General features: G+C 39.0%; 1 protein-coding gene across 2 annotated transcripts in view; it reads left to right on the top strand.

The window, feature by feature from the left end:
- Window positions 1-13,490, top strand: part of adcy2a (adenylate cyclase 2a) — a 66,509-nt gene that overhangs the window by 45,962 nt on the left and 7,057 nt on the right. For both annotated transcript variants that reach the window (XR_009708741.1, XM_061241642.1), the window contains exons 5-18: window positions 87-235; window positions 2,355-2,466; window positions 3,056-3,183; window positions 5,125-5,283; window positions 5,729-5,861; window positions 6,074-6,250; window positions 6,737-6,780; window positions 6,872-6,952; window positions 7,075-7,144; window positions 7,307-7,404; window positions 7,813-7,897; window positions 9,273-9,410; window positions 12,213-12,332; window positions 13,051-13,235. Coding sequence is in view for 1 of the 2 variants with exons in the window: in XM_061241642.1 (XP_061097626.1) it covers window positions 87-235; window positions 2,355-2,466; window positions 3,056-3,183; window positions 5,125-5,283; window positions 5,729-5,861; window positions 6,074-6,250; window positions 6,737-6,780; window positions 6,872-6,952; window positions 7,075-7,144; window positions 7,307-7,404; window positions 7,813-7,897; window positions 9,273-9,410; window positions 12,213-12,332; window positions 13,051-13,235 (1,679 nt within the window). In the remaining variant the exon portion in view is untranslated. The remainder of the gene's footprint in view (window positions 1-86; window positions 236-2,354; window positions 2,467-3,055; window positions 3,184-5,124; window positions 5,284-5,728; window positions 5,862-6,073; window positions 6,251-6,736; window positions 6,781-6,871; window positions 6,953-7,074; window positions 7,145-7,306; window positions 7,405-7,812; window positions 7,898-9,272; window positions 9,411-12,212; window positions 12,333-13,050; window positions 13,236-13,490) is intronic.

The raw sequence follows: 13,490 nt of genomic DNA on the forward strand, positions 1-13,490 counted from the left end.
GGGATTTAGATTCAAGTTTTAAATAATGAAATAAATATTTTAATTTAATTTTCTTCCCCTTTTTATGTCTCAATTTTCTTCTGTAGGAACGTTTGTTGTTGTCACTGCTCCCGGCTCACATTGCCAGAGTGATGAAAGCTGAAATCATTCAGAGGCTGCAGGGCCCGAAATTTGGTCAGGTGGAGAACACAAACAACTTCCACAATCTGTATGTACAAAGGCACACCAATGTCAGGTACTGCCGCCTACAGTACACATTCTTGCAAACATAATGTACATTTTTCAGCACTGTGCATGTCTTTTCACAGCATTTTAATGAAAACTTTGTCAGACACATTGTCCCATGCTTCCTTTTTTCTAAATGCCAAATAAGGTAAATGTATTTAAAAAGGTCTGAGGCTCCACAAATCTCAAATGGTGTTAAGGGTTCTTGTGTTTGTTGTAGATTTGTAGAGAGCTAAAATTAATTCTACAGCTGACCCCTCTAGGGATAATCGGTTTTCAAGGGCTTTTCTCCTCGCTGTTACAAGGAGAGCAATGATGCGAGGAGCACACAGACAAGGCAAAGACATGAAATGTTTCTGAAACAGTGCCCCTACAGAGTCCTATTTAGCTGCATGCTGCAGTGTCGATTATCATCATATGCATATCAATTATGAATATAAATCACTGGGAATGTTATGAGAGATAATACAAATGGTAAAATGCTATAAAGTAAAAAAAAATATTTGCAATGTCAAGGAACATTAACTGTGAGTTTCTGACAAATAATCTATTTTTCATGTCTGACAAGAATGCACCATCTCATTTGTGATCTCATTTAGTTTTGTAAAGAATTATATGAAATATTAATCTTATAACAGGCGCATTTATAACTTTGATTCCATTAGAGGAAGTCTTCTTCTTACACTTTTATCAATGGATCGGTATTTTTCATCAGTACCTTACTTTCTCATTTTGTCTTTCTTATTAGTTGAACCTTGAACATTTTTTTCTCAATAATGTAATGAATTTTCTGAAAGCTGTACTGCCTGGTGTGTCCAATGTAGGGTGTGGTGGCTCTGAATCCAGCCAAGGTGTATTCATTGATAACAGATCTTGATACATAGACAACTGAAAGGAACAGGGAACAGAAAACCCCAAATGCTGTGTGTGTAGGCCTAATAAAATATTATACAATTCTCAATAGGTGAAACAATCAGTAATCTGGAAGAATCAACCCACAATTCAGAATTAAGAACTCTGAATGAAGATTAAATAAAAAATATTTTTTAAATATTTGAAAGAATAATACTCTCACTTATGGATATAAACTCACAATTACATTAACATTAAATCTAAAAATAACAGTAGAAAGAAAGACCAGTAAATTGGACCCTGCAAGAGAATTACCAAATTTCCGGCTTGACAGGTACAATTATGAAAGAAAGGAAATAAAAAGCTAGGATGTAGTATTACAAAACCAAAATCAAAATTACTTTCTGTGAACTCAAACTCCAAACTGCACTTTAAGCAGTCATATAAATACAACACTCAATTGGGATTGAGAATGTTGGCGCTGATTGGGTGATGCCAAGCTCAACATTAAAGTTTGAGTTTAAAAGAAAAAGGTAACATAGTCAATTGTGACACACCTGACCTGTTCATTCCAAACAACTCAACAACCTTACTTGGGAATATATATTCTCAGTTAAACTGCATGTGCAATTTCATTACCAGCTCATGGAATTCAAATCATTGAGAAGTCCACATGGGCAAAGGCTGACCCCATGATGTCAGACTGCCTTTGGTGATCTGGCATCCATTTTGAGATACTTCAGAACCACCTACATTGGCTATAAGGTCATTCCTGTACTGTATCTTTAATTACTCAAGAAAAACCTTTTTATATTTGTGGAGGAAAAAGAGGGAAACATACAGAAGATAGTGATCAGACTAGGGAGAGTACACCTCTTTATTACAAACATGAACAAATAAGCCAGAATATCAGAACATACTGAATCTCATATGCTGTTCTAAAAACGAGGTAGTTGCCTGTACGTATTATAGATTAATGCCATAATGCCATGTGGGGCAGCCTGTAGCGTAGTGGTTAAGGTGCATGACTGGGACCCGCGAGGCGGTTTGATTCCCGGTGTAGCCTGAATAAGATTCTGCACAGCTGTTGGGCCCTTGAGCAAGGCCCTTAACCCTGCATTGCCCCGGGGGGATTGTCTCCTGCTTAATCTAATCACCTGTACGTCGCTCTGGATAAGAGCGTCTGCCAAATGCCAATAATGTAATATAACCATTCTGTATTTTACACTGGTGTATTTCCATATAATGATATACTAGCATTGCATCTTGTTCCATAGTATCCTGTATGCAGACATTGTGGGATTCACACGTCTTGCCACTGACTGCTCCCCCGGGGAACTGGTGCATATGCTCAATGAGCTCTTTGGCAAATTTGATCAGATTGCAAAGGTAAGTAGCACTCCTGCCTGCAACCTCTCAATCCAGCAGAGTGTACCCGTGTGAGTTCATTCAGCAGTAATGCATTTGGGGCGAGTGTCTGTGCTCTCAAGGGAAATATGCCATTTCATGTGCTTTGATGCTGTAAATTAAGTGAAAACATCATGTTCAAAAAGTAGCTTAATCATAGTCATCTGAACATCTTTTATAATTATTACTTAGAATTTTCACCGTCCAAATTCACAAAGAAAGCTATACAGAGACTCAATAGCGCTGATTTCTGCTTAAAAATGAAGCAAGTTAAATTATTTTGTTAATAAATTTTGCTACATATTTCCTTCATAAGAGAGTTATCAACATCAGGCAATAAAAATATAGCAAATAAAATATGGCTTATTGATATTGGCCCAATAATTTCTATATCTTGAATCCCTAAAAATAAAGGTCAGTCCAAACACCATTGATGTTGTATGTAGTTTTTCCTCTGATTGGAGACTTCAAGATATTCATTCATCTGCTTGTTATTCCCACGCTTGATAGCTGTTTCTCCCAGTTTGTTGATTGCAAATGCAGATAAGGCTCACGTGGGTGTTCTTTTCAGGAAAATGAGTGTATGCGGATCAAGATTCTTGGCGACTGTTATTACTGCGTATCAGGCCTGCCAGAGTCCCTGCCGAACCACGCAAAGAACTGTGTGAAAATGGGTCTGGACATGTGTGAGGCCATAAAGTGAGTATATAGACCCTTCATATGGGGCGACATTAGCTCAGGCAGTAAGAGCAGTCGTCTGGCAGTCAGAGGGTTGCCGGTTCGATCCCCCGCCCGGGCTGTGTCGAAGTGTCCCTGAGCAAAACACCTAACCCCCAAATGCTCCTGACGAGCTGGTCGGCGCCTTGCATGGCAGCCAATCGCTGTGAATGGGTGAATGAGAAGCATCAATTGTACAGCGCTTTGGATAAAGGCGATATATAAATGCCGACCATTTACCATTTACCATTCATAATGGTTTGATATTTAATTTAGCCTTCATTGCATTTCATTTAAAAATTCAAATTCAATATACTTTCCATTTCATTTCTTAGAGCTCAAGTTCACTTTCCATATTCTCTCAAGACATCCTGTTTGCTGATAAACTGTTGAATATACTGCGTATTTAATGAAGACATAACTTATGTTTAGGACAGCTTGTGAAAAATCTTCTTGAAACGCAACAATTACAAGTTCACAGTAATTATTTTTTTTATATATAATATTCATTGATGCAAATTTCAGAGGTCTGTTTACCTATTTCTGTACTCAAAGAGTTTTAAATGAGAGCTGAGCATCTCGGTCATGGGGCACTGGTTTCCATGCTTCTATGCATCTCTGGCCTGCCACAGGAGTCAATGCTCAGAGTAAACACTGCATGAAATGGAAATAGGATTGTTCAGATAAGAGAGGAAAAGCCAGCCCATTTCTGAGCAAAAAGAGAAGTAAAGTAAACACCATACGGCCTTTACAGTACATCACAACTAGCAACGCCCTCTGATATTTACTCAAATAAGTGATGACCACTTGGCAGTTATGTAATATTATGGAAACTGTGAATGAATCAGCAGCAGTTTACAAACATGATAGCCTCCATTTTCTGTCTGAAATCAGTTGTAGAACCTCCCCAAAACAGAGATGTGAAAATCTCACTCTTGGCTCCTGTTACAGAGATATCCACTGGGTCAGCAGGGTCGCAAAAAAAAAAAAAAAGAAGGAAGAACAGCCATTGTGCCCTTGAGGAAGGCCCTTAACCCAAAGACTGCTCCAGGGGCTTTTCCCCTGTTCTCTCTCTCCACTTCCCACTCAACGGTTCTCTCTGGTATTTCTCCCAGGGAGTCCTTGAAAAAGAGAAATGTTCTCAATGGATCTTCCCTGGTTAAATACATGATTAAAACAGTCTCCCCGTTGTTATATAATTATACCTATAGTTAAAGTATTGATAGAGTCTACTATCTGTTATAACACATGATTGGTTGCTCTTAAAGATATTACTATTTACTATATACTACTATCTGAGAACATGCTATTTAAAACAGTCTGTACAGGGAAAAGCAAATATTTTCTTAAAGATCCTTAAAGATCACATTCACCTAAAGTATTTGAAAATTGGTCAAGCAAATGATTCACAGTAAATGCTCCGTACATTCTATTGATCGTCCTCGTGTTTGTTGAAAGCTGATCCTAGCTGGCCAGACACATCTCTGAGCTTTATGGACATACCATAAACTCTCAGCATATCTGCCTGGTTTGGTGCCAGTTTTTAATTAGTAATCAATATTGTTGACAGTGACATCTCATTTAAATTCTGTTCAGTTTAATTTGGAGGAATCATAGTGAATGACGGGGTCTAAACCCCGTAAATAAAAACAAACAGTGAGATAAAAACTGTCAAATAGGAAGAGAAGCATGGAAAAAATTTAACCTGAGAAACCTTAGAAAGAGCCAGTGTATTTATACTGACTCATCTAGGAATTATTCATAGAAATGAAACATTCCATAAATGTGTGTTTTGGTACACATTTAATTTCAGTTGTATACTTTATGCATCTATACATTTTCCACTAATAAGCAATGATATTACCCTGAAAAGCACTGGTAGCACTGGTAATGTGATGTATATGTTTTTCTCTTGCACTCTAGGAAGGTGAGGGATGCCACTGGAGTAGACATTAATATGCGAGTTGGAGTGCACTCAGGAAATGTCCTCTGTGGAGTTATTGGTCTTCAGAAATGGCAATATGATGTTTGGTCACACGATGTTACATTAGCCAATCACATGGAGGCTGGTGGTGTACCTGGGTAAGCATACTTGATGTGTACACCACAAAATCATTTTCCAATTTTGCCACTTAATTAATTGCCATCAGATGTTTTATAATTCAGTGTGTTCATACGAACAGTTTTTTTATTCAGTGTGTGCACATATTGACAGGGTTGCATATGGTGTTTTAAATAAGTCTGTACATATTGCATTTGCGCACTAACCAGGGAACTGAGAAGACTATTCTTAAGAAATGTTAAACAGATTATGGTCATCTGTTCACACTTTCAATATACTGTGAACAAATTGAGCGTCATCTATTCACTTGTGTATGAACCCGCGAAAGAGCTGATTGGCATATGTGAAGAGTGTGTGTGGCTGTGATAAAGAAAGCTGTCATGTGTGGACACTTTGTGATCCTGTGAAAGATATGAGTGGTGTGCGATGACAATGGGAGAGATGACTGGTGTGTGCTCTGGTCAGGCGGGTCCACATCACCTCTGTGACGCTGGAACATCTGAAAGGGGCATACAAGGTGGAGGATGGGGACGGGCAGGAACGCGATCCCTATCTGAAGCTGCACGGGGTGATCACCTACCTCGTCATCAACCCGAAGGTACAATCAGAAATGATCCTCATGCAGATTGAAGGGAGGGCAGACTTCTAAAGGTACTTTGGATGCCTGTTAGAGGCTCTGAATCTGAAGAGGTTGAGTCACATTGATGGAAAATGGTGAATGCAAAATGCGCTGAACAGTTGGCTCTGATTACGTGAATAAGGAATGAGGCTTGTTGCAGCCTGATGGGTTTTTACCGGTTGGGTCTGCAGGCAGACAGACGTAGCCCACAGCACCACTACCGGCCCCGGCACACGCTGGACGGGGCTAAAATGAGGGCGTCGGTGAGGATGACCCGCTACCTGGAGTCCTGGGGAGCAGCAAAGCCCTTCGCCAATCTGCACCACAGGGACAGCATGACCACTGAGAACGGCAAGATCAACACTGCTGTGAGTGTGTGCAGAGCACCCTGCCACGGCACGCCTGTGTTAGCATCCAGCTAATCAGAGTAAAACAACCTGTATTTATACATAGTGGGAAAAAGCCCAGGTAGAGCCACACGCTCAAATATACTGTAACAAGAGCAAGTACAAGGGCAAGTATACACTCGTGCACACAAAAAGATTAAACATTTTAAAATATGTGGCCACTTTTGAGAATTTCAGGTCAGTTAAGTGCATTTTAAATGTGTTTTGTTTGCCCCAAAACAAATTTGTACAGTTATACAATACAGTCCTCGGTATTACATCTGATATTGATGCTGGGTTATTTATGAATTCTATTTTTATTACTACACTTAAGTAACATTGTTAAGAATGCACATATAGAGAAATGAGAACACATGAAAACATTTGCTAAAGGTGTTAAAACTGAATGTGTCGAGTTGTTCAGCGGTGAAGTAAAAATGTGGCATATTGAAACCACTTTCCTTTCAGGATGTTCCAATGGGGCAGTATCATTTCCCCAGGCGCTCAGAGAGGTGGGTTAAAGCCGTATTTTCACTAACGTGGTGTAGCATCATGATCGGGATGTTCTTTTTTTATCAACAAAATGTTTTTTTTTTTACACAGAACAAAATCCCAGAAGAGGAAATTTGAGGAAGAATTAAATGAGAGGATGATTCGTACCATTGATGGAATTAACTCCCAGAAGTATGTATTTTAATGCAAGCCTGTTTACTCATAACAAATAGTTTTTGTAAATATTGACTGCCAATTACTTTTGTCAGAATCATTTTCCAGTCTATGAATATCAAAGGGATTTTATGTTTCAGACAGTGGCTGAAATCTGAAGATATTCAAAGGATTTCATTGTTTTTTCACAATAAGTCCCTGGAGAAGGAGGTAAGCAATGGTAAAAATAATGTTTGGTTCTAAATAATGATATGCCAAACTTATACTCTTGTTTTTATTTATAATAACATTGTTATTTAAAATAAAATTGAAGTTTTCCATGATAGAGCAAACAATGAATGCTGCCTTAGACCTGGTTTCCTCTTCCCGTAGTACAGAGCAACAACCTTACCTGCTTTCAAATATTACATCACCTGTGCCTGCCTGATATTCTTCTGCATCTTCATAGTGCAGATCCTCGTCCTGCCAAAGTAAGTGCACTTACGCTCATTTATTTAATTATATTTAATTCATACAAATCCTATTGTAAGATTTATGTTTCCTGTATTGGATGATATTTCCAACATACTTAACTCACCTGTCTTAGAAGCTGTAATAATCTGTTTGTATGGCACTTTATTTAGAAATGTTATATATTTATTCAGTTTTTCTTTTTGATGATCATGGAATTGAGCAGGGCATGTTTCAACGATATTTAAATTGAACCAATAATGGTAGAATTACTATTAGATGTAGTATTACATTTTTATGTCAATTGTATATAGTAATGTCCTGTTACATGTATAATGATACAGTTTGTTTGAAAACAGTAATGATAATGATTTAATAATTTTTGACAATAATTTCACTGTGCATCGCTGGGTTTAAATGTTCTGTAGGACTCTGGTCTTGGGAATATCCTTTGGGGCTTCATTCCTTCTGTTGTTTCTGATCCTGCTTATCTGCTTTGCTGGACACCTGTTGGTGAGTAAAAGCTTCAAAGAGGCATCAGGCCTATCCGAGAGCACTATAGAAATCAGGCAAGCCCTATCAGAGAGCACTATATAAATCAGACCAGCCCTATCACAGAGCACTATAGAAATCAGACCAGCCCCATCAGAGAGCAATATAGAAATCAGACCAGCCCCATCAGAGAGCACTATAGAAATTAGACCAGCCATATCACAGAGTTCACAGTCAACTTCTCTAGGAAATTAAGTTTCACCCATCTATTTTCAGAATAATTTACAAGCAGTTTTTTTGAGCCCATCCTATATTTGTTAGGATCATAACACATATAACATAACAAACAAATATTTTATATCATAGAATCCCTTTATCCAGAGAGAGACTTGCTTTCTGTTCGTTATCTTTACTTAATCCCTGTTTCACAACAAGACTGAAAGCAGCTCTCCATCATGTTCATGCCATTTTCATATCCGTTCCTTTCATTTTTATTACAATTACAATCCTCCCAAATCATGTAATAGCTCCTTTTGTCTTTATTCTCATTGCAGTCCATTCAGTCACCTTTTATAGCCCCACTCATCCCTGTGTATTCATCTGCGCTGTATGTACAGTCTTTTCATTTCCTCTTCCAATTTACAGGACTTTATTCCTCCTCTGTTGAAATAATGGTTGAGGAGGAATTATCTTGCCCCCCGTTAGATATTGTCTCTTACTGAACCACACACTCATTCATCAGAAATGAATTACACACTTGTCAATTGGAATTGAACCACTCGCTCATCTGTCAAAAATGGACCACGACAAAGCTACACAACCATCTTTCAGGTTAGGGCTGACATATTCAGAATCACAGAAACTAAGGAAGGTCTTAGCATTGGGTGTTTGTCTTTGGCAGAATGTTGGGCTTCATACCGCCACATCACACAGTGACATTGCTTCTAAAAAAGTGATGCTGTCATATGAGGACACAGAGACTGCCATCCAACAGAGCCCAACAGAGGCTCTGACCCCCATAGACAGCACTGTCACACAGAGGCTCTGACCCCCATAGACAGCACTGCCACACAGAGGCTCTGACCCCCATAGACAGCACTGCCACACAGAGGCTCTGACCCCCATAGACAGTTCCGCCACACAGAGAGCCGCCACCCATTTCCTGCTATCAGCAGAGTGCTGTAAGGCCCAACAGAGGCTCTGACCCCATATAGAGTACTGCCACACAGAGAGCCAGTCTCATCCCTAACTGCAGAGCACTGCGGCTGTTTCTCACTCTCTCGGCTCTGCCTGCTCGGATGCCCTGGGATAGGGGACTGTCATGCTGACTCTCACCCCATTAGTGCCAGAGAGAGTACGCTGGGATTACCACCCTCCCTTTTCTCTCACTCTGCAGAAGTGCAGCAAATCGGCCTCCACATCCTGGCTCTGGATCCTCAGATCATCTGGAATTATCGCCAACAAGCCCTGGCCACGGATCACCCTCACCATGACAACCACTGCTCTTATATTAGTAATGGCTGTATTCAATATGGTAAGTGCAGGGAGTGTCTCCAAGCTGATTGGCTGGTGTATGCTCAAATGCCTACGGCATGTAAGATGGCCTCAGAAATAACGTACTAATACTTTCAGATACTGGACTAGCTCTCAGACCATGCCATTTCTCTGTCAATCTGTATATATATAATTATTATATATATAGTAACCATTCTTTAATATCTCAGATAAATCTTGGAAACAGCAGGATGGCATTACTGTATGCTTCCATTATGGCTGGGAATAGGCACATTGTTACTGGTGTTTTGAACCGTTTTGAACATACACGTCTGCTGCACCAGCAAATCAAACTAAGGGTGGAGGTTTTTACATTTGTTTCTGTGTGACATCTCTTAGTTCTTGTTATGTACGGCACTGAGGACCCAGACCCAGACCAGCAGATAATCCAAAACGTAGTTTATTAGTCCGATTTCGTAGCCAGGAGATCCAATACAAAGTCAAAGACAGAAGGCAAAAGAATGGTTGAGAAAACAGGCAAAAAATCCAGAAAAATCAATAGACAAAAGTACAAAAAGGGCGAAGGCAAAAATCGAAGTCACAAACAAAGCAGATGATCAGAAACCAGAAAAACAGAAGGGCAAACAAAACAAGAGGGTAAGGCAGGCTCGAAAAACAAGGTCAAAGGGGTGTCTTTTATGAATCTCAAGAAATAGGCGTACTGGTAACTCGGCACTATAACTGATCAACGTTCTGACACTGGTTCAAACAGAGACTGAGGTTTAAATACATGAGGGAAGGTGACAATCTAGGCGGGGCTGGGAAAAAGGTGGGCTAAACAAATAGACAACAGGTGGGGAAACATAATAGGGTAATATAATAACGAGAGGGAGACGAAAACACGGACTGGATGCACGTAACCAAACATGTAACACATACAGCTCCAGATTAGGGAGTAGACATTTGCATAGATTGAAGACGTAGTGATAGTCAGAGACAGGTGCGGACACTTCGCTGAAACTAAGCGAGTAATTAGGAATAGCATAGGGAGGCGGAGTTATAGAACAGTGCAGAAAAACTAAGAGATTGCGTTAGTGAATTAGTTACGTTAATATTTCTAAACTACCCAATAAAAGTGATTGTTAGTTAGTTAGTTAGTTAGTTAGTTAGACAGACAGAATAGTGCTTTACAACATTTAACTATCAAGAAAAGCAGGAAGTAGGAATCGCGAGTTTGGAAGGAATGTTTGAAAACCCGAAACTACCGTAAACACCCGAATAGTGGGACACGCAGACAGGGGAGTGACTAGGCTGGTAAACATTCAGACGCAGACATAACAGGGGATGACAAATGAGAACTGTAATGGAAAACAATAACCAAGGATGTATAAAAAATGAATAAATAACAAGAATAAACATAAATACACACAGGACAGATACAGAAACATTACAGTTCTGAACAAACATTCCTTAAACGGAAAGGAAATGTAAATATTTCCAGATTAGTTGGTGAATAGTTAAGAGGTGATTATATGATATTTTATTGCTAAGAAGGATGCCATTAACGTTTTTTGACTTCACAGGGTGACTGGGGATGGTTATATTGGGTAAACAGAGAGCAGGTGTGGTGCTTCTAGGAATCATGCCGGCCATTTTTATTTTTTGTAAACATTCAGTTTTTGTAAACGGTCTGTACCAATTGTCTGTGCTACACAATTAGCCTGATATAATAAGCAGACTAGGCAGAGACATAAAACACAAGCAGATCAAAAGGCCACCAGCCTCCTCCCCCACCACCACCATGCCTCACACACACTGAGAGAGAGAGACAGAGAGAGACCTGCCTACCTTAAACATAAGCCTGAGGCAAACCAAGTCTGAGGTTTTGGCCTTAATATGTATTGATTTCTGAATGATGATGTTGTTTTCTTCTCACATTGGCCTGCTGCGGCAATATAAGGGTTTAGGTCATTGAGAGGGGAATTCAGTTTGCTGTCACACTGGTAAAACACAAATGCTAGACTCATTGAGGGCAATTTTACCTTCTGATCTCTGCCTTACAAATCATTGCACCACTGTATGTACATACATTGTAACACCATTTTCAAAAAGCTTGCACTTAGGCTTTAGTCACTAGCAGCTCTGAATCCATATTTTCCACACTTCCACAGTATGAGGACTACCCAGAAGCTTTTAACATTCTGAGAATCAGGATGAAACGCTGAACATTTTAAAGTTTAAGTATATGCATGTAGTATAAATTGACAGAGTAATGCCAGTTTATAAAACAATTTCTGTCACCACTGTAGAAACTGAACATTCCACTATTAATTCCTATAGGACTCCTTTCCCTGGAAAACCTTCAATATCTAAGAAATTAATGGGAATATCAAAAAGCACAGCATTCTAGATTGCTTCGCAATCACACTAATGCAGATGTTCACTTTTATCTGATGCATCCAAGAAAATGTAACTTCGAAAATGGGAAGCCTGAACAACCATCACTTATGTGGGAACTAGATTTAATGGAAACCGCAGATTACTCCTGTTTCATTGTAAGCTCAGAGCATTCAACTTGCAATGGCCCAGGTGATTCTGTATGACCTTGGCATTTCTTTATGCCAAATAAATTCCCTTTAATGTTTGGGGAGGTGAAAACTGTATGTATCTGTTTGTATCATGGATATGCCCATGCCCATTCCAAAGTATATTGACCCTCACATATCTAAAAACTACATATCCGGGATATTACTTTGTTTGTATTGATAGCTGCAGATAATTTATTTTTCATTGTTTCATAAATGTTTGATGTATGATTTTGTTTCTTTTTCTGTCATTTTAGTTCTTCTTAGAGGACCAACTTAATTCATCCGTCACTCTTTCTAATTCATCCAATGAAACAATATATTATTACAATGGTCAACCCATACAACAAATGGAGAAAAACAATTTCTACCTTCCCGTAAGTAAAACTCACCTGTCTTGTTAATGCTCTTTCTTTCCTTTTTGATAAATATTTCTTGAAATATATCAACAATAACATGCTAAATTGAGGTTGTTTCACACAATTAATTACTGGTACTTAATCCCTTTATCAGCAGCAGCTGTGTCCATGAAATAAATCTGGATTACAATCATAATCACTCTTCTAGTGCTGTCATGCCTTCTTCTAGTGCTGTAGTGCTGAATTTAAAAAAATAATCTTTCTAAAAAAACAGAAGCCTTAAGAGTTAATCTTCAACTCAGAATTTGTAAATATTTTAGTGGTCTCAAAAACATTGTTTTTATACATTTCTGAAACTGTGTCTTTGAATTCCCCTTATAATACTTGGAGTATTCTATCATGACTATCAGAGATTTAATTAAACAATCTCCTTTTATCTTCATGCGAGTTACAACTGAGCACTTTCTAAACTCCATCTCATGTCCCGAGTGCTGTATAAATGTCAAGCGAGGGCTTAATTTGGATCGATCCAAGGGGAGGGAGACTGGGATAGATGTGTGGCCATTATTTCCTTTGTCACAGGCTAATTTCTCCATTATTCACTGTGCCTACATATCGATCCCAGGGTTTTATTGATGGAAAAGGGTCAACTTTTTAGACTGACAGTTGCCTCATAATCTACCCTGGTAGTTTGAATTTTCATAGAATGATGATGTATTTATGTATCCTTTGTCAGTACTTCATTTACAGCTGTATCCTGGGTTTGGTGTCGTGCTCGGTCTTCCTGCGGATTAACTATGAGCTGAAGATGGTCATCATGCTGGTAGCTGTGGTGGGCTACAATGCTATCATTCTGCAGACACACGCCGCCCTGCTGGACGAGTACAGTAAATTCCTCTATAAGGCAGAGGCTCTGGAGAGGTGAGCGGCTGTCTGATGACGTCCCATCTCTACTTCACAGGCCACACGGTTGTGTCGTTTATGTATTCTTTTAAAATGTATTGCAGTATCTGAAAGTGGTAATAATTTGTATATTTGTATATGCAGGGAGTGATTTTAATATTTGCAAATAATGCAAATGGAAAATTAAATTTTTAACTTATTTCTGTTATTCATTTCTTGATGTCTCAAACTTTTTTTTCGAAAGGCCTGCTTATGAATTTAAGAGGGGTAAAA

The sequence above is a fragment of the Conger conger genome, chromosome 1, assembly GCF_963514075.1.
Source record: "Conger conger chromosome 1, fConCon1.1, whole genome shotgun sequence".
Taxonomy (NCBI): domain Eukaryota; kingdom Metazoa; phylum Chordata; class Actinopteri; order Anguilliformes; family Congridae; genus Conger; species Conger conger.